This window comes from Protopterus annectens, chromosome 4.part0 (genome assembly GCF_019279795.1).
Source record: "Protopterus annectens isolate FY-2018-M chromosome 4.part0, PAN1.0, whole genome shotgun sequence".
Classification (NCBI taxonomy): Eukaryota; Metazoa; Chordata; order Ceratodontiformes; family Protopteridae; genus Protopterus; species Protopterus annectens.
In genome coordinates this window covers 609,745,923-609,772,135 of record NC_056733.1, presented here as the reverse complement: position 1 = coordinate 609,772,135, position 26,213 = coordinate 609,745,923, and the positions used below count along the sequence as shown (strand labels likewise).

The window sequence follows — 26,213 nt, the reverse complement described above, 5'->3', positions numbered from 1 at the left end:
TACCCAACGTCCATATAAACAAGATGAAAACACTAAAGTGGTATTTTAATGAACACTTACATTACCAATAGTTTAACTATGGAAAATGATGCAGTCAGCTAAGATGAACAAAAAAAACATACCAAACCATGTCAAACCCCACCCCCCCAACTAAATATACAAACTTAGAGATTGCACTATAGTGGGGAAAAGGGCAAACTTCCAAATGTTGGCTGACTGCCTCCTTTCCCTAGTTAACATACCGGGTGTGTATATATATATATATATATATATATATATATATATATATATTTATGCGTCTACTTCAAATTAACAAAATGCCACTTACCCGAATTCCATATAATAAAGATGAAACCGCTGAAGTGGCATTTTAATGAGCACTTACATTATTGATAGTTTAACTAGGGAAAGAAGGCAGTCAACCAGCATTTGGGAGTTTGCCCTTTTCCCAACTATAGTGCATTGAAGGTTGGGCACCAGGATGGCAACTTGACACTGTAAACACTCCACTGCCAATTAATCTGCAGACTGGTGATCTACTGTGGTGACCCCTAATGGGGGAAGCCAAAAGTCATTGCTTGCTTTTCTCTCTCTCTATATATATATCTATATATATATATATAGAGAGAGAGAGAGAGAGTGTGTGAAACTTAAAAGATTGCAAGTCAATATAAAGGTTGAAATGGCCTTTAAGGACAATCTCTGTTAAGCAGATACAGGCTTGTACACAGCAGTTTGCCATGATTTACTAGCTCCCATTTTTGACAGGGACATCATGAATTAACTGTCTTCTTGACATAGTTTTTTTGACTTTCATACCCTGCATGTTGCGCTTCCCAAGTTTGGCTATTATTTGGAGCCATATGGACTTTCACAGACACGCAAGCAGGTCTGACATGAAACTGGCACCTCTGCCAGTCAGTACTTCTTTTGGGAAAGCTACCCTGCTGAAAATCTCTAACAAAGCATTTACCACTTTTTCTGCCTCATTGGAGGACAAAGCCAATGCCACAGGGTATCTGGTAGCATAATCTACTACCACTACGATATACTTTTTCCCTGTGGAACTTGGGGTACTCAGAGGCCCCACAATATCCATAGCTACCCTCTGAAATGGCTTGTCAATTACAGGCAAAGGCATCAAAGGAGTCCTGTAGTACCCTGTTACATCTCTGGAAATCCCAGGCTAATAAAAGCTCTGCATAATATGTCTCTTTGTACATTTTATGCCCATATGAACTGCAAAGGGAATATCATGAGCTATCGCTAGCACTGCCAGATGGTAGGCTCTGGGCACTACCAAATGTTGTATTCTCTCACCCTCTAGCCCTCCCTCAGGGGTCCACTCTCTGTACAGTAACCCTTTGTCTCAGTATACAGATTCCCCCCTCCCTTGAAAATCAGGTGCCTCACTAGATTACCTCCCTCAGGCCTTGTAATGTAGGATCTGAGCACTGAGCCTGTCTCTTGGTAACCTTTCCCAGCTCCCCTTCTACAGGACATCTGATATTCTCTGACAGCAGTGCCTCACTGTCAGCCTGGGTACTACTACTCATCCCTGCCCTTGCAGTCACTCTGTCCAAGGGAACATTAGTACCTACAAGCAGCTGTGGCTCCCCTTCAGTCTCATTGCTACAGGGTAGCTCCCTCCCTGAGGAAACCACCTCACCAGTCCTGGCTGCAAGTGTGCAGTCTGTCTGAGTGTCCCCATGCTACCAGACCCACATGCTTGTCTACAAGCCTGACTGCATGCAACTGCATGCACACAAGGTACTGCAGTATCAAAATCATTCCCTATCAGGACATCTGCAGGGATATTCTCAAACACACCTACTTGCTTGCTTACTTTTCTACCCTCCCAGTCAAGGTGAATTCTAGCCAAAGGTATTTGGAATGGGGTCCCTCCTAAAGCTCTGACTGGAGTAGACCGCCCATGCAGGTAGTGCTCCTCCTTAACCATTGCAGACTTCACAATGGTTAGGTCAGAGGCTGTGTCTCTCTTAACAGTGGCCTCTTTCTCATCCACTAAGATAATATATAGCCTCTTGTGGTAGTTTGGTACCCTTCTTATCTCAAGACAAATTACTGCTAGCATTTTGTCATTCCCAATTACTGACTCTCCCAACTTTTGTTCCCCACCCTGCCTCCATGGACATCTATATGCGACACGGCCCCACTGGTTGCATTTAAAACATTTAACCCTTGGTCCTGGATGAGTACCTGGACTAGTGGCTTCCCCTGCTACTGGCGGACTCTGTTGGGGCAGTCTGGGCTGCCCACCATGGGTTTCCTTAGACATATAAGCACCACTGGGTGTCCCTTTCCTGTGAAGTGATACCCTGCTTGCTAGGTATAGATCTCCCTTCTTCCCCAACTCATCTGCAGTGCTGCATTGTCTATCAGCTAAACAGATTCTCATGTCCTCAGCAAAGTGTTAAGGGCTTGTTCCCTCATCAAAAGGTCTGCCAGCCCTTCAAAAATGGTGACCTGACATCCACTCATCCACCTATGAAAATAAGTGCTTAGTTCAGCAACATATTCACACACACTTTCATCTGCCTTGTGACTATGCTCACAAAACTTTTTCCTATAAGCTTCAGGTGTTAACTTAAAACATTTTAAAAGACAGTTTTTTTTTACAATATTATAATTTAAGCAATCAGTATCAGACAATTTAGAAATAGCAGTTACAGCTTTACCGTGGAGTAAGGGGGTCAAGAACCATACCCAGAGCCCTTGGTCACCATTATACTGTTTACATACCCTATCAAACGTGAATGAAACTATCACAATTATTCCCCTCTGTGAATTGTGGAAGAAATTTACTGACCTTTGTTGCTTCTGGGGTTCGGTTACTCCCTTCCCCATTACCTCCATGATTCTGGAGAAGAGTCAACATCTACTTCTCATGTTGCCTCTGCCTCTCATTCTTCTCAGCTTCCAGATGTCTCAGTCTCTCTGCTGCTTCTATTTCCATTTGTTTCTCCTGCTGCAGTCACTCTGCTGGTTCTGTTTCCAAATGTTTGGCCTCCAGTTCAAGTCTCTTTAACTCCAGATGGATTTTTAAGTTCTCTGTGGAAAGGTTGAACTGTCCATTTTCTGGAGTTGTACATCTCCAAGGCCAGTGTCCTCCTGGTTGCTATTCTGTGATGCAGCTGTGGCTAAAGCTGCAATCATGTCTGCTTTAGTCAGGTTGGAATGCATCAGTCCTTTAGCCTGGCACATTTCAGTCAACTGACTCCTTGTTAACCTGCCATACTCCTATGCTGACATACTTGCCTGCTGTCCCTGACTAACTACGCTACCAAAAAAATAAAACAATTGTGATATGAAATTCTGAATGTTCACTCTGTGGCTGATTGAGAGTACAAACACCTTCCTTTGTGACCACTGTTTACAGGCTAGAGGAATTCAATATCCACACCATTACAAGCCAGTTAGTGTGTGATATGGATACCCCACCACTGCCACCAATTAATATGTGACACCCCTGCACTGGCTCAGTAATCAAGAAGCCTCAATCCTCACCACTGGCAACAGTGAGTAATGTCCACATTGGGAGGATGACAAGTACATGCACAGTAAAGTGCAATTTCCCTTAAGAGCACACAGAGATCACAGTCAGTCTGGGGCTGGGTTCTCCCTCTTTATCCAGATCCCCAATAAGACTCCCCACTGGCACAGCTACTGGGTTGAAATCTCAGCTGAGTGGCCAAGACAAAAACCTCCAGCACCCTCTCTGTCCAACCAGTGCTTCATGTCCCTGCCATGTAGCTGACACACACACACACACACACACACACACACACACACACACACACACACACACACACACACACACACACACTTTGAGATCTGATTGATATACAAACATACACACACACACACACACACACACACACACACACACACTTGGGAAAGGCTGGCACAGGTTTATTAGCTATGCCTCCTTCTACCCAGACTATAAGGTAGTTCTGACTGCCACCAGACAACTCTTTATCAGCTACTTAAGGCCCTTAACGAAGGGTTCCAATCCTGCTGTGTAAAACAAAGGGTGCCCAGCCCTACTGTGTAATTGTACCATTATCCAAATAGTAGTCTGACCAACAGCAAGGCTATTTAAGAGTGTCATGTACAGTGTCACCATATAGATATGCAAGTACTCTAGGAGCTTAAATATGTCTCACAAATATCAGCCACAAAGATAGGTTTAAATATATTTAATTATAAATAATAAAAGAACAAGACAATACTCAGTACACAAACACAGTTTCTTCAGAGTTCAAAATCACAGGAAATATTTAAAACAACATTGCAGGACAGTCTCAAATAAATGAAGAAAACATCTAAGCTATACTTTACTATATTCCTATCTGAATCTAAAAGAGTTACAAATGCTCTAAAAAACTTACAGCAAGGCAAGTGCAGAAGGTGATGAGAAGTGGATGCTCTTGCTAGGTTCAAGACAAAATATGAAATGCACAGTCTCTCTCTCTCTGACAGAGTTCTTAAATTAATATCAAATATTACTGCTGGGTTAGCTTGGATGACATCACTTTTTTCGCCTGACTTTAGTTCACAAGCTACCCACACTGTCAGAAAGTGCAAGCATTTTTAGCACCTCTCTGTAAAAAATACATATATCTCAGATGTTTGCAGATCTTGAAAGTCACAAAACAATAAAACACTTCTGCATCTCAAACCTAGTAACTGTTTCTCTTCCAAGACAATACAAAAAAAAACTTCTAGCTCTTGACATTGTGTCTGCTACACTGAAACTGAGAGAACTTTTATAGCACAACTGTAAAACAATTTAATTTCAACTTATTTTCTTGAAGTTTTGCAAGTTAACCTTTTATGTCCTAGTGTCTACTGTTAAAACATACACACTTACACAATTACAATAGTTTATATACATTTTAATTGTAAGCCAGCAAGGCATGCTGTGATTACATTTTAGGTCAGTATATAACATACAGTTCTAAATAAATCATATCAATATTCATAAATGACAGAATTATTTACAAAATTTCAGATAGCTGGGCTGGCAGTGTGACACAGTCCATCAGGATCATCAAACGTGAAACAAAACTCTTAAGCTTGGCAAAACTGAATGACTTGGACAGACACAGAAACACCACAGACTGCAACAGGCAGTCCATTGGCATTTAACCTCTTAAAGTTTTAATGTTTTAATGTCTGACATTATTGGCTGGCTTTAAACTTTACTGATTTTCATTAGTTAAAGCAGCACTATCCTATGTTGCAAAATTGTGAAATGGGAAGGGGAGGTGGTGGTGGTGGTGGGGTAGCAATGCCTTACATTCAGTTTTTTTTTATTATTTGTTTACATAACACATTTGAGGATGTGTTCATCAATTCACTAATCAAGTACTTAAATTGGTGTGTGTGTGTGTGTGTGTGTGTGTGTGTGAACATTAAATATTTAGATTACTTATATGTTGGATGTAAAATACTTTTCCAAAAATAATTATACATAGTACAATATGTTTGAAGCATTAAGTAGAGGAACTAAATATAAAAAATATATTAATAAAAAAGAAAAAAAAACAAATACAAAACAATTTAACATTGCAGCCCATTCAGCACAATAATTCCCTCCAGGGTGTGCATTATTGTGCAAATAATGCCCTTACAGGGGTGTAAACAAACACCCTGTCAGGCATTATTGCTTACATAAGAACACTGTAAAAACTGGTATCACTGTTTATGTCCCACAATTGTGAATTAATGGTAAACATTTAAAACCTTTTAAAGAACTACTGATGTCACACAACAAAAAAAAAAAAACAGACACAGCTATCATGCACTTCTGCTTACACATCACATATTCTCTTTAGTTAGTTGTGTAACAATACAGATTAACAGTCCAGGCCATCCACATCTTTATGAACATATCATATTGTAAGGACTACTGAGCTGTAAGTGAGGTTCTAAATATAGAGGGAGTTGAACTATTTACAGTGTTCAGAAGAGGCAATCCCAGATGAAGAGACGTGTTTCCTGTTCAATTTAAACCTATGATGTACAGAATTTGTTTCTGATAGGCGTTCTTCTATTGTATTCTTACAATATTCTTATTTTATACTAGAAAGATTGTGAGTGCCCCCACATGTGAATTCACATATGCACACAAACACGTCACCAAAGCAAAGTTTATAGTACTTTTTGCTCATACAGTGCTTTCCATTTAATATTGTAGTGAAGTAACTTGTCCAATGGATTTCACAAGTGCCATTGCAAGATACAAGGCACGTTACAGTCTAGATAATACTAAAAAGGTGAACAGTTTATGCTATGCAAGTTGACGCTTTATAGAACTGTGTATCTGGTTTTTTTTTTTAATGGTTACAGCATGTGGTTTAGTGATATTGCTATAACTTACTTTGAGATCTGGAAAACTGAAACCACAAATCTAAGTCATGTATTAGTGTTTTCTTTGCAGCAAGTGTTTGCTAAAATGCAAAACTAGCCATTAATGCTTAGTGGACTGATAAAATGATTTGCTACATATGAAAACATGAAAAAAATGCAAGATGAAATTCATCATCACAAAAGACAACATTGTATGAAGGAAGGTCTGTATACTTTAAAGATCCCAAAGTCATTAAATTGCTATAAGGTTCATTTAGAATATACCTCTTCAATTAAGGCATTAGAAATCTTCAAGTCACTATGAAAATGCAAATATACATATAAATGCTTTCAAGTTAGCTCTGGCAGCTGCAAGATCCACTTGTTCAAGATCAGGAAATACACTTCTATAAAATCCTCAAGACACCTATAAAACTTTTCTATCACTAAAAGGCCTTTCAAAATCACTGCTAAATCTTCAAAAACAAATTACCTCAAAGTATTAAAATATCAATTTAATGGAAAAGGGAAAGAATTTATTTCAGACATAACAGAATATTGCCCAGTCTAAGCATAATTGCTTCAGATAATTTCCTGGCTTCTCCATTGGAACTGTTCACTCATAAACTTCATGAACATTTCAAAAACCCTTTTCTACTGGTGAGGACTCAAGTCCTTTCCATAAAAAAAAATAATTACCATATTTCAGTAGCCTATATTACAGTTGAATCCCAATATATCATATCCAAAAGCATTGTACAGAGATGATTGGAAAGCCTTTTTGCTGACTATGTAATTCTTCGGCAAGCAAATATTGAAATGAGAGATGACAGGCAGAAACACAAAGGAAAATAAATAAGTAAACAAATAAATGAATAAGTAAATACAATGTAATGTTCACCTACACTAATGCAACAGCTGATGTTACCTGCAGTAAAAGATCACTCTACCACATTACTGATGTTAAAGTGCACTGCACCACACAAATACACCATGTATACCTCCCTAACATAAATCTCTACCACATAACTAAATCAACAGAAATCTCTACCATTATAACAATCTCACATAATAAATAAATAACTAAATCAAAAGAAAGCTCTACCATATAATGTACGCAAAATACTAAGAAATATCTGGTGACCATAAAATTAAACATATCTACATTGCTACAAAAATTTTAGTAAACAGCCTTCCATGTAGATCAAACCATAGACACTGTATATGTTAAGCTATTGTCTTAACCACTACACTAATCAGGAGCTATAGCAATAATCCTCCTGTTTTCTACTTTGTCATTTAGACCAATCATCGAATAATAACGCCCCGTTTGGCATGTACCTGACCAGACACCTACAACAGCTGGAGAGGCCATAAAAGTACCTCACAAAAAGGATCATAGGCCTTAAACACATGTCCTACATGGACAGACTCAAGAAACTTCAGCTGTTCTCAGTCTCTTATAGTCTACTTAGAAATGATCTCTGCTTGACTTACAAAGCCATGTCCGACCCAGCCCTACTTGAAATGCTACACTTAAAGAAATCCCAATCCCCTTGCACCACACGCTTCAGAGATCACAACCTCATTACCACAATTAACAGAACATGCTGGAGAGACAGGTTCATCTCCCAAAGACTGCCCACACTCTGGAATAAGCTTCCCATTCATGCAAGCAGAGCACCTCGCTGACCCTCTTCAACAGAAATATTGACGAGTGGATGGGTAACAGAAAGTTCACTCCGGGGATCCTTTCAGTTGCCCTATTGGATAGGAGCACTGTGAACTAACATTGGGTGGCATGGTGCCTGGGCAATTTTTTGGGGCTTGGCTTGTAAAGGCTCCAGGGCCATTAGCCTAGTACACACCTATGAACCTATGAACAGTTAACCTGTAGCACTGCCTCCTACACTTGTCTGTTGTCCCTCAATATTTGTCTGCCAATCCATTATCCATCATCTCTTTACAATAATTGTGGATATGATATCTTGGGATTTAACTGTAACGTAGGAAGTAGATTCACGAAAATTATAAAGTACAGATTTTATGGATGCTAAGGATGGACCTGCCAGGTAAGAGGAAAAGAGGAAGGCCTAAGATAAGGTTTATGGATGTGGTGAGAGAGGACATGCAGGTGGTTGGTGTGACAGAGCAATATGCAGAGGACAGTAAGAAATGGAAACAGATGATCCACTGTGGCAACTCCTAACGGGAACAGCCGAAAGAGAAGAAGACAGATTGTAGGATCCAGTGTGCAGATAAATCTTCTTGCCTCATTTCCTCAATGTGATTTTTAAAACCCTATGCTTATCTAATGTAATAGTTTCAAGAATTATACCAGTTGCCAAAATAATATCACAATATATTTTAACATGTGTAGCAACTTAATACATTTGCTTATCTTCTTCATTTAGCATATTATTTACGGTTTCTTCAAAACTGTTTCTAACATGATTACTAACTCTGAAAGAGGGGCAAAGAACTTACTGAAACTGGTAGGGCAATGGGTGTAGCAAAGGGTGGAGCGTTTGTCAGGTTTTTACTGCTTCCAAAGGCAGCAACCCTAGCCTCCTAGAAGTATGTGGGACTTTTTGGTTCCCAATTTGATGTAGTGAGTATTGTGTAGCTCCTTCCACCCACTGCAGTTGGGATCATATCGCTTCTGGAATTTGAGTGGGAGGAGTTAGCTTTTTCTGATATTTTGTGCTATTGGAGATATCTGAAAGATGATCCAGAAAATACTGATACATGAATATATATGTGTGCATTTAGTGTTGAATTTATTTGTATACTTCAAATGTCAAATAAAGTGTTAAACAAATAAAATAAATACATGTTGCTATAGAAGATATTATTTTTTATAACTTTAGAAGACATTCATTTTTAACAGTACTGGTAGTACTTAAAAAAAGCTTTAGAATTATTAGTGATATCTGTTTGTGAGTAGTTAAATTATGTGGCAGAAAACTGTATAATGCAAGGTATTCTGAACGAATACTGAAGAAGATAGACTTATTAGTTATTTGTGAATGGTTACCAGGTTTCTAATTGTTGCTCCCTGATGTTAAAAACAGTTCAGCTGCCTCTTCGTCAGGAACTTAAAAGTACTGTGACCTCTAATTAAAAGAGGTTGGATAGCTGCTAAAAAGAAGTTCCACAACTTGCATTTACTTTACTGTTTTTACAGGATTTGGATGCCACTGTCATGAAAAAAATAATAATACCAATAATTTTATTAAGTTTAAAGCTTCTTGACTTTATGTTTGGGTGATTAAATCTTCTTCATTTTTTTTCTTTTGTGTTTGTGTTATTTCTAGCTTTCTCTGAGGGAGAGCTTCAATTTTTTCTTGATCTAGGCTGTTTATTTCACTTTTGTTTTTGCAAAAGGATTGCCTGCAAGGTGAAAATAACATCGAATATGTGTTTTTACAGTGGGTGATTAACAGAAATGTCAAAAGTGGACAATAAAAATGTCTCTCCTTGTTTTCCAGAGTTGTTTAAAGCTAACGCCGCAGAAACAAGCCCAGATTCAAAAGGTGGAAATGCACACATCTCACCTCAGAGACTGTGTGATAGTAATTAATCTGTTGGAAATCATGGGTGCAGACAAAGACATTAGGTTATGATAAGGTAATTAATTCAAAGCCAATATTAGTTCTAAAATCTTTAAATCCTTGAAAAAAATCAAGAAAAAGATAAAACATTGACACCATTCCATTTTCTCAGAGTTGGTAATGGGAGAAAGGAACTATAAGACTTCCTAAGTTACAGTCAAATCCCACGATATTGTATCTACAATTATCATACAGAAATGATCAGAAAGTCTTGTCACCAGCCCTGTAACTCATAAGTTCTCCTTTAGTGTAGTGGTTAAGGCAATGGCTTAAAATATACAGTGTCTGTGGCTTGATTTTAACAAAGTAGATATGTTAAATATTATGATCGCCAGATATTTCTTAGTATTTTGCTTATATTACATGGTAAAGATTTCTGCTGATTCAGTTATTTATTATGTGGTAGAGATTTATGGTAGGGAGTTATGTATGTGGTATCTGTGTGGTACTTTTAACACTGGTAATGTGGTAGAGTGAACTTTTACTCCAGGAAACTTCACATGGTACATTAGTGTAGGTGAACATTCCTTTGTATTTACTTACTTTTTTGTTTTGTGCCAATGAATTAGTGATCATCTCTGTATGATGTTTGTGGATATGATATGTTAGGATTAGAGTGTAACAAATATTACCATTTTATAATATTATTTATACTGAAAACAAAAAGCATGTGTCATTTTACCATGGGGAGGGAAAACAATGCTAGTGTGTGTGTGTGTGTGTGTGTGTGATAGGTTAATACAAGGCTAATGACCATCAGGGTCTTTAAGTCAAGTTGTGCAACCCAACCCAGTTTTGTCACCAGGTACCCTGGATGCCTATATGGTGGGGTATGTTAGTAAGGATGTAGCTAATGGTTATGTGGGGGGAGGGTAAGTTAGTAAGAAAATAAAGGCTGAGGGAATCAAAAGACGCTCAGGAAGCAGCTCATTAAGACCTCATAGTCTCAATTCTCTGTGCTGCCAAAGTTGACATATATATATATATATATATATATATATATATATATATATATATACACACACACACACACACACACACACACACACACATATATATATATATATATATGGATCTGCTTCTAAACATCAAACCTAATATAAAAGAACTTCATTTTCATGAGATGAAAATTGTGAAAGTTGAAATACCTGAATGGCAAATTTTTACGAGGGTAGATAAACACTTGCCCAGCATGCCCTTTTCTCCAGTGTAGCGTGATCCCGAAGTTGGTATATATAGTTCAGAGGGATGTGGAGGGCACAGCCCCCCACATTTTGGGGTGTGGAGGGCTTAGCCTCTATCTAGGTTGGTTTTACTTATTTCGGTGTATGCTTTGTGTATGTTTGGGCAAGTGTTTAGTTAGTTAACCTAGGAAAAATTTACCATTCATGTACTTCAGTTTTCACGATTTTTGTCTTGTGAAAATGAAGTTCGGTTATATGAGATTTGAAGTTTAAAAGCAGACCCATATATATATTTAAATATATATATATATATATATATATATATATATATATATATACACACACACACATATATATATATATATATATATATATATGGTGAATGGGTCAATGTTTAGCCATTCATCGTACATAGACCAACAAAACGTGCTTTCCTCAAAAGGTCAAATGATCGTAAAGAAGTCCAATGAACGATCATACTTGGCTAACATCAAGGTAACAAAACTAGTACGTACTTACCAGTAATGGAGGGATAAGGAAACCTGTCCTTTCCCCACTGTGGTGTGCTCTCAGTTAGTATATATATAGTATAATTAATGAGGGGTGTGGGGGAGCTCTGTCCACCCACAGATAGTAATATATACTAACTCCGAGATCACACTACAGTGAGAAATTGGCAGGTTTCCTTATCCCTCCATTACTGATAAGTACATACTAGTTCCGTTCCCTTGATATCGGCCAACTATGATCATTCGATGAAATAATTTACAATCATTTGGCATTTCGAGGGAAGGAACTTTCAATGGTCTATGTGCGATGGACAGTCCATTCAATTGCTAAACACAGACCCATATATATATATATATATATATATATATATATATATATGTGTGTGTGTGTGTGTGTGTTTGTGTGTGTGAGTAAGCTTCAAAATAAGTCCCATTAAATATGTAAGTTTTAAAATCAAAGGGTTACCTTTGTGTATTAACAAAGAAGCTACATATTATTTCACATGAAAATGCATTAAATATTTGAAATACCTCATTTTCACTTGAGATTTTATGCTGACAAACAAATTTACAAATTTAAAAGGGTTAAAAACATACTCTGGTAGAAGTGCTGTACCTGCAGTTAGAGTACTATTAACCAGAATCTTAGGAAAAGAAGGTGCCCCAGGCAATATTTGTAATTATACAGTTCCCTGCTTCTAAACAGACATTAGCGTCATAAAAACTCTGGTACAGTTTCTTCTGTGTCTGGCAGCAGAGGATTCGGAAGGCTGGCCCATTTAACCATGACTTATTAGGTTGTCGCATGACCACAGACGCACCTAACTTTGCTACAAGTGTACACATGGCTATTCCTACAATCCTGAAAAATATTACCACTGTGCTGATGTTCTTTCTTTTTTATTTGCTTCATAAGCATAGCTCTATACCAGACAGCCTTTAAAAAGGCTCTGAAACAACTCACCTACCTCTCTCCCCAAAAAATAGAGTTACTGCAAGTCAATGTTCCAACAAAATTAAATCTTGTACTTATATTTTGTTAATTGTCAGGGCTGCTGTCTGCAGTTCAACTTTACTATCGAGCCATCTCTTCAGACTTGGCATATCCTGTTGTGCAGTGATTTTTGTAAACGTATGCCAGCTTCTATAATGCAATCCCCAAAACATTGAGAATTTATTTTTCTGAACATACTTTCTGAATACTACTTAAAAATAGCCAAACAGACTTTCTCAAAAGGACATTTATACAATGTATAATCATAAAACTTCATACACCTTTTAAATTCCTGTACATTCTTTGCACAAAAATAATTACATTCAAAATGTAAAAGGTAAATAACTATTACTGGGAGGCTGAGACTTTCCATGGTTTTTAGTTAACTCTAAGAACTAAATTACACAGTAGATCACTGTATTTCCTTTTATTATACATTTATATTACTCCTTAAAACATGATAGAATACATTATATCCCCTTCATAGACACACTCAGGCAAAGCAGAACTCCAAAGCCAATGTTCTGTTGGCAAATAAGCTTTCACCAAAATACCAAAAACAGAAAGCAACATAAAATTCAACAAAATTAATATAAGTGAGTGCAATGACATTTTCATTACAAAGATGAATGTAGAACTTGGAGTTATGCACGGCAACACCACTGAATTCAAAATAAGGCAGGAAAAGTCAGTGAAGTAGTTGGCAAAGATAAGCTACTGGAACTTCTTCTGTATACATCTGTGGAAAAAGAAATCAAATAAGGTGTCACATTTGAGTATCACATCCAACAGGCAAAAATATATTTGTTTGCTTTATCATCAGTAAAGTAATTATTGGGGAGGGAGTACGGTTAGCATAGGATACTTGTGAGTAGATAGTTATGTAGATAATGTTTAAAACGTTTATAGCTAACAAGTAGTGGGATTCAAGAAAAGCCCTCTGTGGACTAACACAAATGTCTGTTACATGGATCTGAACTGCTAATGGTTGTTTTGTTAGAAAAGGAGGGATAGATTAAAGCTGCTTAAGAGTCAACCTTACAACACAGTATATTCCTTTCTACATGGGATATGGCAGCCAGGAGCTCCTCCACCTGCCCGTTCAAAGACAAGGATGTATGTGCTGCTAATCTCCATGGTCCTGAAGGTGCATGTGTGTGCTCTCCAACAGCTGTGTTCCCATGTGCAGCCCTGGTAATGAGTGTTTGCAAAGGCATGGTCCAAAAGCATTATCCATGGAAAGACCATTATTATTCTACAGTATGCCTCTAACTGCTGTAATCCTCCAACTCCCTGGGGTACCATAACAGTGCTTCTGGGACATGGAGTACTTGTCATAGTCTAGACATTCTGGCATATGACCTAGCCCCTGCTGTATGCCTCATACTACATTCCAAAAATACTCCAAAGATTAGTGTGCCCAAGCATCAATGATGAGCTGCCATGGAGCAGAAGGCAAACAGGACACTGTGTGGCAGTTGTTTCCTAATCTTAACACAACACACCTCCCTCCCTCATGATGTCCTAAGCTGCTCTTGAAAACAACATAAGATCTTTGCTAAACTTGTGAAATAATTTGAATGACAATATGTAGGACTCTTGTGTTGCAATTTTTTTCAGCATCTTGCATTACAGAGTAGGGTGAATACAACCAAAACCGGTACATTTGTTTAAAACTGCTGCTAACTATATGATGTAGTAAGGTTCAAAAACATAATTTAAAGGAGTAGAGAGCTGTACATGATTTGCTGTATCTAACTCTGACTATGTTACTAAAAGGATAATGTGCAAAAAGCAGTCAGCTTTTTAAGACCAAATAGGGGATATTGTTGAGAGGTGTTATATAACAGCCTAGTAAATAAGCAATACAGATATCTTTCAAGTGCTACAATACAGATATATTTCAAGTGCTACAATACAGATATCTTTCAAGTGCTACAATTTAGGGATAGTGCTATGATGTTTGCTGATGATCTTCATAATTATACTTGTTTAACTACACGTTATCAAATAATTGAACTAAGCCTACAAAAATTCGGTAATCTATCTGACAACTACACTGGTAGACTACCAAAAATTATTTATCATTAACAGTCCAGTAACTGAAGCCCGTCTTATTTTTTTTTGAAAAATAAGAGTGTTCCTCTTTCTGACCACCTGCTTTGACTTTTTTAAAAATAGTTTGTCATCAGCCCCGACCGGGACTGGCCATCATTTAGACAATCACTAGGGGTGGTTGCATCTCCTTGTTTTTTAACACTTTTAATCCTTGTACACACCGCAATACAGAGGGGAAGGTGAGTGCACTGGTCTGACTACAAGAGGTATTTATCCTCTAAGTAGCCATGTTCCACCTCCAGAAGCACAAGAGGTGATTTCCCAGGTCTCCACCAGGGAAATCAAACTGCATGTGCCCCCCATGAGTGTGTATCCTTCCACATTTCCCAGGAGAGAAGAATAGACCATGCCCCTTTACTCTTTTCCACACCTGCCGGAGTGCTGCGGCAGCTAAATAAATCTGGTCACAGCCAGGGGCTTCATTCCCCAGCACCCCATAGCCATTTACGGTACTGCTCCTTCCTTTCCCTCCCTACCTACAGTTCTGAACACACAGTCTGGTTTCCATCCCCATACGCCGGGTAGCCAGAAATAGTGCAAATTCTCCCCCTTCCTACCTGGCTTCTTCAGTGCCAGAGTCAGTAATTAAACCTCTGTCGCCTGGGTTGCTGCCAGGGCTCCACCCCTATCGGCCACTGAGCTAGGCACAGTGTTATGATATTTAATGGTCACAAGCTGACAAGTATGGCAATGCATATGAAGAACTTTCCTGTTAACAAACACGCACACGTTCGTTTACCTTAATTTGAACAAAATGAACGTGCAAGCTCAGGTGCGTTTATAGTACAATACTTAGTACCTTAGCTACACAATTTCAGTAACAGCCCATAAGGTCGTGTTCCCAGCTTCCCGGGAGTATCTTCGTCTTCGGGCGTAATATAGTAATCGTCATCAAAGGTCTCGAACTTTGGCACAGTTGTGCGGTTCTCCTTGCACAACCGATTTTGTACTGCCACGAGGTACTGTTTTCCATCTGATGCCCTGAACTTTCCTCCCCGGGTCTCAGAGAAGCGTTGTGCACAGCTCAGGAAGGGTGTAGAATAAACGCCTGGTCCAAAACTGCCTATTCTGGACTCTGCCTGAACACCAGCATTAGTTTGTAAATCGCGCTTCGTGCCGTGATAAGATACTGGCCACTCATCCGGTGCAGACTCACAGGGCGACGGTCGTCCGACTAAACCCAACCATTTGTCATTTGGAGGACATTTGTAGACCCCCAGCACTCTAAAGGCATATCGGTACCAGCCCCCAGGGCGGGCATATTCTTCCCCGCCGCGGTAGAATTTCTGTGTATCTCGAATTCTGGTAAAATCGTAATTAAATTGGTGTGAGAAAAAATCATCATCTTTGATGAACATTGCTTTTTGTGTGTCATAGCAATAATAGTGGTTGTCAACATCTATTCTACAAATAGTGTTAGGTTCGGCGATATCTATAGGGCGTACTTTGTAGCTCATGCAGGAAGGGCTGAGGATTTGTAGGTTCTGACTCTGGATACCGAATTCATTTTCTATTCTTTTGACCAAGTCGTCTTCCTTAAAGTCATCTGTAATGCTGAATTTTTTGCCCGTAAAGTTTCTGAAACAGACAGTCCTTTTTATCTTGGGGAGAGGTTCGTTCCGTATTGTGCAGTAGCTACAGCTTCTGAAAGCCAGCATTGTGAAATGGTGAAACACAGGCAGGGTCACTATCTGATCTGTGGTAACGCCGGGATGGGCATTACCCGAGAGCGCTGTAACCCTGAACCCAAGAAGAGCCGAAATAGCCTCTGCAGCAAGCTCCTTGCTGAACGCCATCGCTGTCTGCAGCCTTTTTGATGTATATATTTGGTAATTAGTTATCTTATACACCACTTTCCGCTGCTACGCCCAGCCGGTTTGTTTAAGGCTGATAAACAGATTCACTGTTTCAGTTTCACTTTTACGCATAGTTTCATTTTCACTCTCTCGTCACTCTCTGTCTCTTTCAATACTTTCCTGAAATGTTAGCCAGTTTCCATAGGTGCGTACCTCCCATTTATCCACCATTTCACAGAATGTCCAACTTTTTGCTTCACATTTATGTTGTGTACCTCTTAAGGACTTCATGTCATTCAGAAAATTCCCTGTAAATCAAAATGTATCATATAGCAACTCTCTTAGTTTATAAGAGATATATTAAAATGTACCTATTTGTCCATTATTTTTTGGCTTTGATCGAATTCACGACCAAAGAGGTTGAAATGTATGCATGATGCGGAGTGCCAGTCATACAGCCATTCATTCAATGTCCACATTTGCACTTCTGGTGGGCGTACAACTCAATCTCCGAGCATTAAAAATAACACTGGTCTTTAAGAATCATAGCAGAGTATGAGAAAGAAGAACACTTTCTTATTTTTCACAATAAAACTTTTTATACTAGACCCCGTGTAGTTAAGGTATGTATTTATAAACTGATTAAACTATGAAGAACATTGTAAATCTAGGAGGAACATCGCTAAAAATTTGTTTGTGTCTTCCGGCTTTTCCCGGTTAGGGGTCGCCACAGTGGAACTCCGGTCCGCTAATGATTGGTAGTGGATTTTTGTGTACCGGATAACCATCCCTGACGCACAACCTTCAACGAAGGTACGTAAGGACGCTCTAGCTAAGAATCGAACGGGACAAAGTCTTGTTATGAGGCGACTATGCTACCGCAGCACTACCACCGCAGTTATAAACACCCAAATAATAATAGTACTATGCATTATTATACCATGACCCCCCCAAAACGTGCACGCTGATTGGCCAGCGTGCCCGTTGTAAATCGAGTTATACTAATGAAAAAAGGTCCGGTCGCCCGGACTTTTTTCCATTAGTATAACTCTTTTTTTTAAACACTGTCTCGCTATGTTAAATGGGTTTAACATAGCGAGACAGCTTTAAAATAAGCAACGGAGAACTTTTAGTTATGTACTCACCATAACTTCAGATGTTTGGGATCCATCTCGCCTACATTCTGAATGATAGTCTCTTATTGGCTGAGCTTACTATATCCCAGGATGCACCACCAACAGTCCCCAGATCTAGTTTGTTATATAACATCGTCAGATGAAACAAGATAAAAAAAGTGAGCTCAAAAACGTTCATCTCTTCTGATCTGCAAGGCAGATCCCAAACATCTGAAGTTATGGTGAGTACATAACTAAAAGATGTTTGAGATTGTAGCTTTTGTGATGGTTTGGGCAATTTATTATCTGAGAAGGACACAAACAACTGGTCTGACAAACTGGTAGTTCTAGGGATTGTTGAGACAGAAAACTAGAGCAGACCTTTGACAAAGGATGGATTATTTGTGGAAAATCAGATATGGTGGTTTAATAGACAGGGCTTGAAGTTCTGAGACTCTTCTTGCTGAAGTAATAGCCACTAAGAATGCCGCTTCCATGACAGATATTTAAATCAAGATCCCACGGAGGTGCAGGATGTGCTGCTCATCAAAGGAGGATCCGTAGATTCATGGAATTTAGAAATAGCAGCTAGTTGAACTTTAATAGTTGAGACAGAAGATCCCTGATTAAATAGGGATGTTAAGAATTTCAAAACCTCTGGGACAGGAGCAGTGATAGGGTTTAAGCCCTTGAGTTGAGCCCAGATAGCAAACCTTTTCCACTTACTGAGGTACAATTTGTTAGTGGTGGGTTTATGGGAAGACAAAATGTGAACAACTTCAGGGTCTAGTGTGTGGCTTCTGACTAAGGTCGGAAGTGGAGGAGCAGCTGTCAATTTCAGAGATTGAAGAGACTGATGCCAATGTGATCAGGTCTAAGGTCCACGGATGCGTCCACTGCATGCTTTTTTCAGTAGGGAAACCATATCTGGCAGGCCCCAGTATGGGGCAATCAGAATCATTTTGAAGCCTTAGCTGCTTTTTTTTTTTGAATTTTTTTGGAAGGGGTGATTGGAGGAAAAAAAGCAACCCTGTTGGCCAGGGTTGAGCTAGAGCATCCATGGCGGTACTTCCTGATGTGGAATCAAGGAGAAGAATCTTTGGCACTTGGTGTTTTATGGAGTCAAAATAGATGATCGCAGCCACCCCCCCCCCATCTTGAAAACCTGGGCTGCTTACTGTGGGTTTAGAGACCAATCTGGTCCCTCCTTGTTTGTTCAGATACCAAACCACCAACATGTTGTCTGTGTGGATGTCGATGATACCCTGAGTAAGGAACTTGTGTAAGTCCTGTAGTGATCCTCATCTCCAACACGTTGATGTGGAGAAGAGCCAGGAGCCCTGAACTAGCCTGCCCAGACAATGCCCGCCTCACCCTATCTGGGAGGCATCTGTCGTCAGGGTAACCGCTGGAGGGGGGAGAACAAAGGGTTTGCCCTGATCTAAGTTGGATGTCTAATCATGATGAGATGATTGAGTGGGAGATCTTGAAAGGTCCATTGAGTTGATAAGAGCCACTGAAGAATGCAGACATTGAGCCTAGAACCTGCAGGACCATCCTGGCTGGGGCTTTGGATCTCGAGATCAGAGCTTGCACTTGGATCTTGAGTCTATCTCTGCTCCTATAAACTTTATGCGCTGAGAGGGCAGCAAGACAGACTTTGACCAATTGGAGATGGTGGCTTTGAGATTGTCCATAAGTAGATGCCTGGTGGTGGCAGTCAGGAGCCAGTCCTCAGGTGAGCAAACACTTGGTGAACACCCTGGGGGCTGTGGTGAGGCCGAGGTCTATGGAGCACATCCAAACATCCTTCTCTAACAATGGGAGAATGGATTGCAACGTGACCATTGAATTTGGATTTTAACAGTCGGATAGGTTCAGTCTGCTGAGATCCAATATTGGTCTCAGGTCCCCTGTCTTTTGGCACTAAAAGAACCTGGAGTAATTTCCTAATCCGATTTGGTCTGTGGGGACCGTTTGGATGACTCTTTTTAGCAGCTGAAGCTCCTCTTTCTGCGCTGCTATTTTTGACTGGGTGGTGGGTCCGGGTGAGTATTTGAATGGGATGATGTAACCTCCGGCAATTATCGCAAAACCCATCTGTCCTGAGTGATTGACTCCCAGGCTTTTAGGTGTCCGGCAGCACACAGCCGGGCAATCCTCATGTCGGTGTGGGAGGCTGAAGAGCCTTCACCTTGGGTCCAAACAATGAGGACCCATCAAAGGGAGCCGGCGAAGGAAGAAAAGACTTGAAGGGCTCCGCTGGCAATTGATGTCAGGATAGCCAACTGAGAGCTAACGGGCTGGGCTAGCTGCTCAGGTAGGTTACCGAGGAGGAGGAGTCACCAACTCCTTACCAGATCCCTCTGAAGCCTAGTAAAATGTGAGATGCCACCACCATGGCATCTGAACTCCTTCTCGGGGAGCAGATAAGAATTTGTTTGGACTGGTTCCACAGTATCCGGGTGTTCCCCTTGCCACAAACTAACAAATCCAGAAGCTCGAAGGCCTTGAGGAGCACTGATTAGATCCGCAGAGGGGTTTGGACATCCCAAGATGTCTGCAAAGGAGACATCATCTGCATCATCCATATCCCTCTGGAGAGGACTCAAACCCTCAGGAAGAGGGGGAACCCACTGGGGGTAACCTCAGGCAGGCCTCGCTGGCCATAGACAGGGGACCTACCAAGGACAGTCTCCCAGAGGAAGGTGCTGGTAAAACCGAGAGATGGCGAAGAGGATTTGCAAGGCACTCCTCATGGCCCTGGCGAAGCGGACCTCCAGAATCCTGGGGGCCATGATAGTAGACGGAAGTCCCGCGCAGCTTGCACCGAGAGGGCTCGAACCAAGAAAGAGCATCCGAGAAACATCCATCGGGTCCAGCCAAAGAAGTGATCTCCACCGGCTCCAAAGCACCTGCTCAGGAGGCCGCGAGCAGTCGGAGGAGGAATAGCAATGGGATGCACCCTGTCTATATCAGAATCCGACATTCTCGACCGAGAGGAAACAGCCTAGGTCTCTTGGCAGTGGGATCCGACGGACTGGTGGCGCCCCGCCCTTTTTTTTGGCAGGAGTCGGAGCGAAGAAGAGAGAAAAGCTTTAAAGGTTTAATCAACCCTTTAAGAATTAATTTATTTTTCCTCTCCTGGAGGACCCTAGAGGAAAAAGCGTGACACACGCTGCATGACTCTGCAAGTGCTTTGCCCCTAAACAATAAACACAAAGAAGATGGTCATCAGTGACAGACATCTTAAAAGCACATTTAGTACATTTTAAAGGGGCTTGAGACATAATGCTAACAATTCCTGACAGGAAATTTAATCACTGTAGAATTACAGAAACTGTGTAAAACACAACCTTAGGTGTAACAACCGGGAACTTTAAACACTAGATTTCAGTTAAAGAGTTTGACCAAAAGGCCCTGGATTAACTCTACACAATCACAACAATAAATTTCAGTACTCAATCAAACACAATATCAAAGCAATAGCTATAGCCGTTAAAAGGCTTTTTGTTTTGAAATACAAGCACAAAACTGACAGAAAGTAGTTAATAAAGCTACTCAGCCCAGCCAGCTCGAGACCGTCCTTGCAGTTGATCTGGGGACTGTTGGTGGTGCATCCTGGGATATAGTAAGCTCAGCCAATAAGAGACTTCGGCTACCCATCATTCAGAATGTAGGCGAGATAGGATCACATAACATCCCGTTGCTTATTTTAAAGCTGTCTCGCTATGTTAAACCCATTTAACATAGCGAGGCAGTGTTTAAAAAAAAAGCAACGGAGAAAGCAAGATCTCCGTTGCTTTTTTCAGTGTCTCGCTATGTTAAATGAGTTTAACATAGCGAGACAGTTTTAAAATAAGCAACGGAGATGTCCGTTGCTTATTTTAAAACTGTCTCGCTATGTTAAACTCATTTAACATAGCGAGACACTAAAAAAAAGCAACGGAGATCTTGCTTTCTCCGTTGCTTTTGCCCACAGTTCTGATGTACTGCGCAGGCGCGCAGTACATCAGAACTGCCGCGGATGCCAAGACATCTGCGGAAGGGCAGTAAACAGGCATTATACTATGCCATTATTTAAGAAAAGTAACAGTTTCTTTTCTTAAATAATGTCATGGTATAATAGCAATAACCCACTCATACCTCTCAAGTGTACCTCATTACGAGGAACGTACCTCATTTGGGGTCTTAAAAAGTTCATGTTCCTCCAAGTTCCTCAAATGTTCCACATTGAAAGACTCTGTCACACATTCAGTCTTAGGAATTTTTTTAGTGAAATTCATTGTAAATAGAAATGAATCATATTAATTCATTAACATGTCTTCTTTATAAGTAAAACCAGCATATTTTAACCATCCTATGACCTTCCTAGTTGAATTTGTTAGTAAGCCATTAGTATGTGTTCCACATTTTGCCCATTTGTTCCACATTATGAGGGCTAGTGTTCCTCATTTTAGAGATGGAAGGTTGAGAGCTATGAACCCACTTCTGGGTGTGGGTAATGCTAAATTTACCCACGGTTGGCTTTGTTTGGTCCCTCGGGCTTCGCCCTCGGGACCAAACCACGCCAACCATGGGTAAATTTAGCATTACCCACACCCAGGCGTGGGTTATTGCTATAATCATAGCAGTTGAGAGGTGTACTAGTGGATCACAAATGTCCCCAATCCCTGGTCATTGCTTTAGGATTGAAATATTTATTTTTATTTATTTTATATTTGTTGTACATGGTAAATGAAAGGATTAAAAAAAAGTACAACAAGTAATAATAACATACTGAAGATATTTACACTTGAAAAAGCGACAATAAAAAATGTAGCACAGTAAGATTCATATAGCAATAACCCACGCCTGGGTGTGGGTAATGCTAAATTTACCCACGGTTGGCGTGGTTTGCCAAACAAAGCCAACCGTGGGTAAATTTAGCATTACCACACCAGAAGTGGGTTATTGCTATTATACCATGACATTATTTAAGAAAAGAAACTATTACTTTTCTTAAATAATGGCATAGTATAATGCCTGTTTACTGCCCTTCCGCAGATGTCTGGCATCCGCGGCAGTTCTAATGTACTGCGCCTGCGCAGTACATCAGAGTTGAGCAAAAGCAACGAGAAAGCAAGATCTCCGTTGCTTTTTATCTCGCTATGTTAAATGAGTTTAACATGGCGAGACAGTTAAAATAAGCAACGGACATCTCCGTTGCTTATTTTAAACTGTCTCGCTATGTTAAACTCATTTAACATAGCGAGACTCTAAAAAGCAACGGAGATCTTGCTTTCTCCGTTGCTTTTAAACACTGTCTCGCTATGTTAAATGGGTTTAACATAGCAGACAGCTTTAAAATAAGCAGCGGAGATCTCCGTTGCTTATTTTAACTGTCTCGCATGTTAAACCCATTTAACATAGCGAACAGTGTTTAAAACGAGTTATACTAATGGAAAAAGTCCGGGCGACGGACCTTTTCCATTAGTATAACTCGATTTACAACGGGCACGCTGGCCAATCAGCGTGCACGTTTTGGGGGGGTCATGGTATAATAAGGAATTTTTCACATCAAAGTAGAAAAATTTCAGCAGTATGTTGATTAGAGTTCATGCAGTAACAGCCTTGCTTGCATGAATTAGTTTTAAAATGTTAGTAAGTTTATTTGGAAGAGGAAGTATCAGTAGTGAAAGTGGGTGGTTAGTCGGGGTTACTACAAGGGCATAACCAATGTGTTTTGAGGTGTCTTTTGAGTTTTTGTTTAAAGAGAGGCAAGGAAGAGAGTAGAGTTAGTTCATTGGGTAGCTGGTTCCAGTTTTTTCCCACTGTGTTAGTAAACAGAGAGTCACCAGCCATGTTGTTAGACTTGGTTATGCTAGCGAGGAGTTTGCTAGAAGAACGAAGGGAATTCAGATTTTTATAGGGGATTAAGAGATTGGAGAGTATAGGGGTGGTGTTGGGTTGGTAAAATATCTTGTGGGCAATGGTGAGTTGGGAGATTATCAGATGGTTTTGGAATTCAAGCCAGTCTAGCTGCCAAAGATTCAGAGAGTGGTGGGTTCTAAAGGGATTGCCAGTGGCAAATCTGGCGATGTTATTATAGGAAGTTGCTAGTTTGTTAAGATTATTTTTCTTTAGGTTAGTATATATAGGTGAGGCGTACAGAAGAGTTGAGATTAGATGGGAGTGAGCAATCTTGGTTCTGGCTGTTGGGGTTAGGAAAGGTTTGATTCTATATAAGGAACCTATTTTTCTGTTACCAGTTTTAATGGTGTTATTTATATGGTAATCAAATGTAAGGTTATTGTCAATGGTAATTCCTAGATATGTTCATACCTTCCACAAGAAGACATTAGATTATATATATATAGTGGATAGAAAATGACCACAGCCACGTGATTATATGCAAGTAGTTATACCAGCTAAAATCAGCAGACAATTACTAGACGTAAACAGAATTATTAGATGCATACAGAATACTGGCCCTTTGATACCTTGGGCTAAGCCTAAAATTTGCCAATAATGATCAGCGCAGTACTCCAGTAAACAAATATAAATAAATACATACTAATCATGCCAGTCACTTAATATACAATATTAACAAGCGTTTCCACTGCATACCTAGCACCAATCACTGTGTGTGTGTGTGTGTGTGTGTGTGTGTGTGTGTGTGTGTGTGTGTATGCATGCATGCATGCGTGCGTGTGTGTGCGTGCGTGTGCATGTGTGCGTGTGTGTGTGTGTGTGTGTGCATGCATGCGTGCGTGTGTGTGTGTGCGCGTGCGTGTGTGCGTGCGTGTGTGTGCATGTGTGCGTGTGTGTGTGTGTGTGCTAGAGGACATGTCTACATGCAGCTCTCAGGCCTTACATTTATCTATGCTAGGCTCCACTTTTTCTTCATTAGTTATGTTGCACAGACTAATTTTATAATACAAAAAAGAAGGAAACAAAGGAAGAAAGTAGAAAAGAGGTTTAGTAATGGAATGGAGAAGGTAAAGAAATAGAAACTGAAGTTATGGATTATCTGTAAAGTGAAGGATTAATGTAGAAAATCTAACTGACAGCATCACAGCATGATAGAATAATGAATCCCCAAATTAAGAAGAAAGCAGTGAAGCGGGAAGTATCTAATCGGTTGCCATATCGAGATACTTTGCAGCCTTCAGTAGGAAACCAGTACAAAAATTCAGTTGGAGTTGCACAGCAAGCGAAGGAACAGGAAACTGTGCAACTCTGACATGGTCAATGTTGTAGAGTGACAGGCCAGCAAGTTCTTATATGAAAGAGCTATGGATGACACAGGATGAAGCTGAAGAGAATATATACAGGAAGATGTTCTGGAACTTTCTGTAGAACGCTCGCGGGAAACGGAGAACAAAAAAGTACCCATAGTTTAGAAGAAAATGATCTAAGGGAAGAGTTACTTAATTTAATAGAGATGGATAGACATATTAAGATCAATGAAAGAAACAGACTACAGAAAGTCAATAAGACCTTCAAAGTTAGAAGCTTGATAAAACAAATGAACACAGTAATCAGAGGGAGAAACGAGGGCAATGTGGAGGAAGGATACCAGACAGTTCTAATAGTAGTAGGAGCATGTGTTCTCATAAAAAAAAAATAGTCTTATTTAGATATGTTACTGATGCATGTAACGCCATATGAAGTGCAAAAGGCATCAATTATGGGCACTTTTGGCTAACATCAAAGATTGAAACAATACTCATTTCATGAGCTTTAATCATACTTTGATTTATAAATAGAGTCCATTCCCATTATAGGTTCATAGGTTCATACTAGGCTATCTGCCCTAGGGCATTTACAAGCCTAGCCAGAGTGTGTTTGGCTTTCACCACCCATTTTAAAATGAATTTTGCTATGCCCTTTTTCAAGGTTAGTATACTGTGCATCTGTCTAACAGTGACACAGAAGTGATACCCGGAGTAAATCTACGATCTCCCATCCTCTCATCAAGATTCCTCTTGAAGAGAGTCAATGAGGGACTCTGCCTAACCTGGACTGGGATTTTATTCCAGAGTGAAGGGAGCCTCTGGGTTATGAATCTGTCCCTCCAGCATGTCCTATTTATTTCAGTGCTGAGGTTCAAGTCTCTCGAGTGCGTAGCTCGATGAGATTTGGATTTTCTGAGGTGCAGCATGTCCATTAATTCCGAGTTGGACATGGCTTTACACATCAGGCACAGATCACCTCTGAGCAGGCGGTATGCCACTGAGTAGAGCTGGAGTTTCTTTAACTGGGCAGCAAATGGCATCTGTTTGAGCCCTTTGATCCTCTTGGTGAGGTACTTTTGAGGTATTTCCAGTTGCTGCAGGTGTCTGGTAAGGTACATCCCAAAAGGGGCATTGTACTCAATTATGGGCCTGATGAGGGATGAGTAAAGAGGCACAATGACCTCCCCTGATCTAGATGTGAATCTCTTCATGATTAGGTGGGCTATATAAAATGATTTTCTAACCACTTTGGCCACGTGGTTGTCGAATGAGAGATTGCTATCAACTT

General features: G+C 40.0%; 1 protein-coding gene across 1 annotated transcript; it reads right to left on the bottom strand.

The window, feature by feature from the left end:
- Window positions 1-12,827: 12,827 nt before the first annotated feature.
- Window positions 12,828-16,710, bottom strand: LOC122799468. The gene is made up of 2 exons (XM_044068543.1): window positions 15,594-16,710; window positions 12,828-13,415 (listed from the first exon to the last, which is right to left on the bottom strand). The coding sequence occupies exon 1, from the start codon at window positions 16,588-16,590 to the stop codon at window positions 15,595-15,597; it is 996 nt and encodes a 331-aa protein (XP_043924478.1). The 5' UTR covers window positions 16,591-16,710; the 3' UTR covers window positions 12,828-13,415; window position 15,594.
- Window positions 16,711-26,213: the final 9,503 nt, after the last annotated feature.

Excerpts from the sequence above, each read along its gene's own strand:
- LOC122799468 (XM_044068543.1), bottom strand. The coding sequence starts at position 16,590 with ATGGCGTTCAGCAAGGAGCTTGCTGCAGAGGCTATTTCGGCTCTTCTT.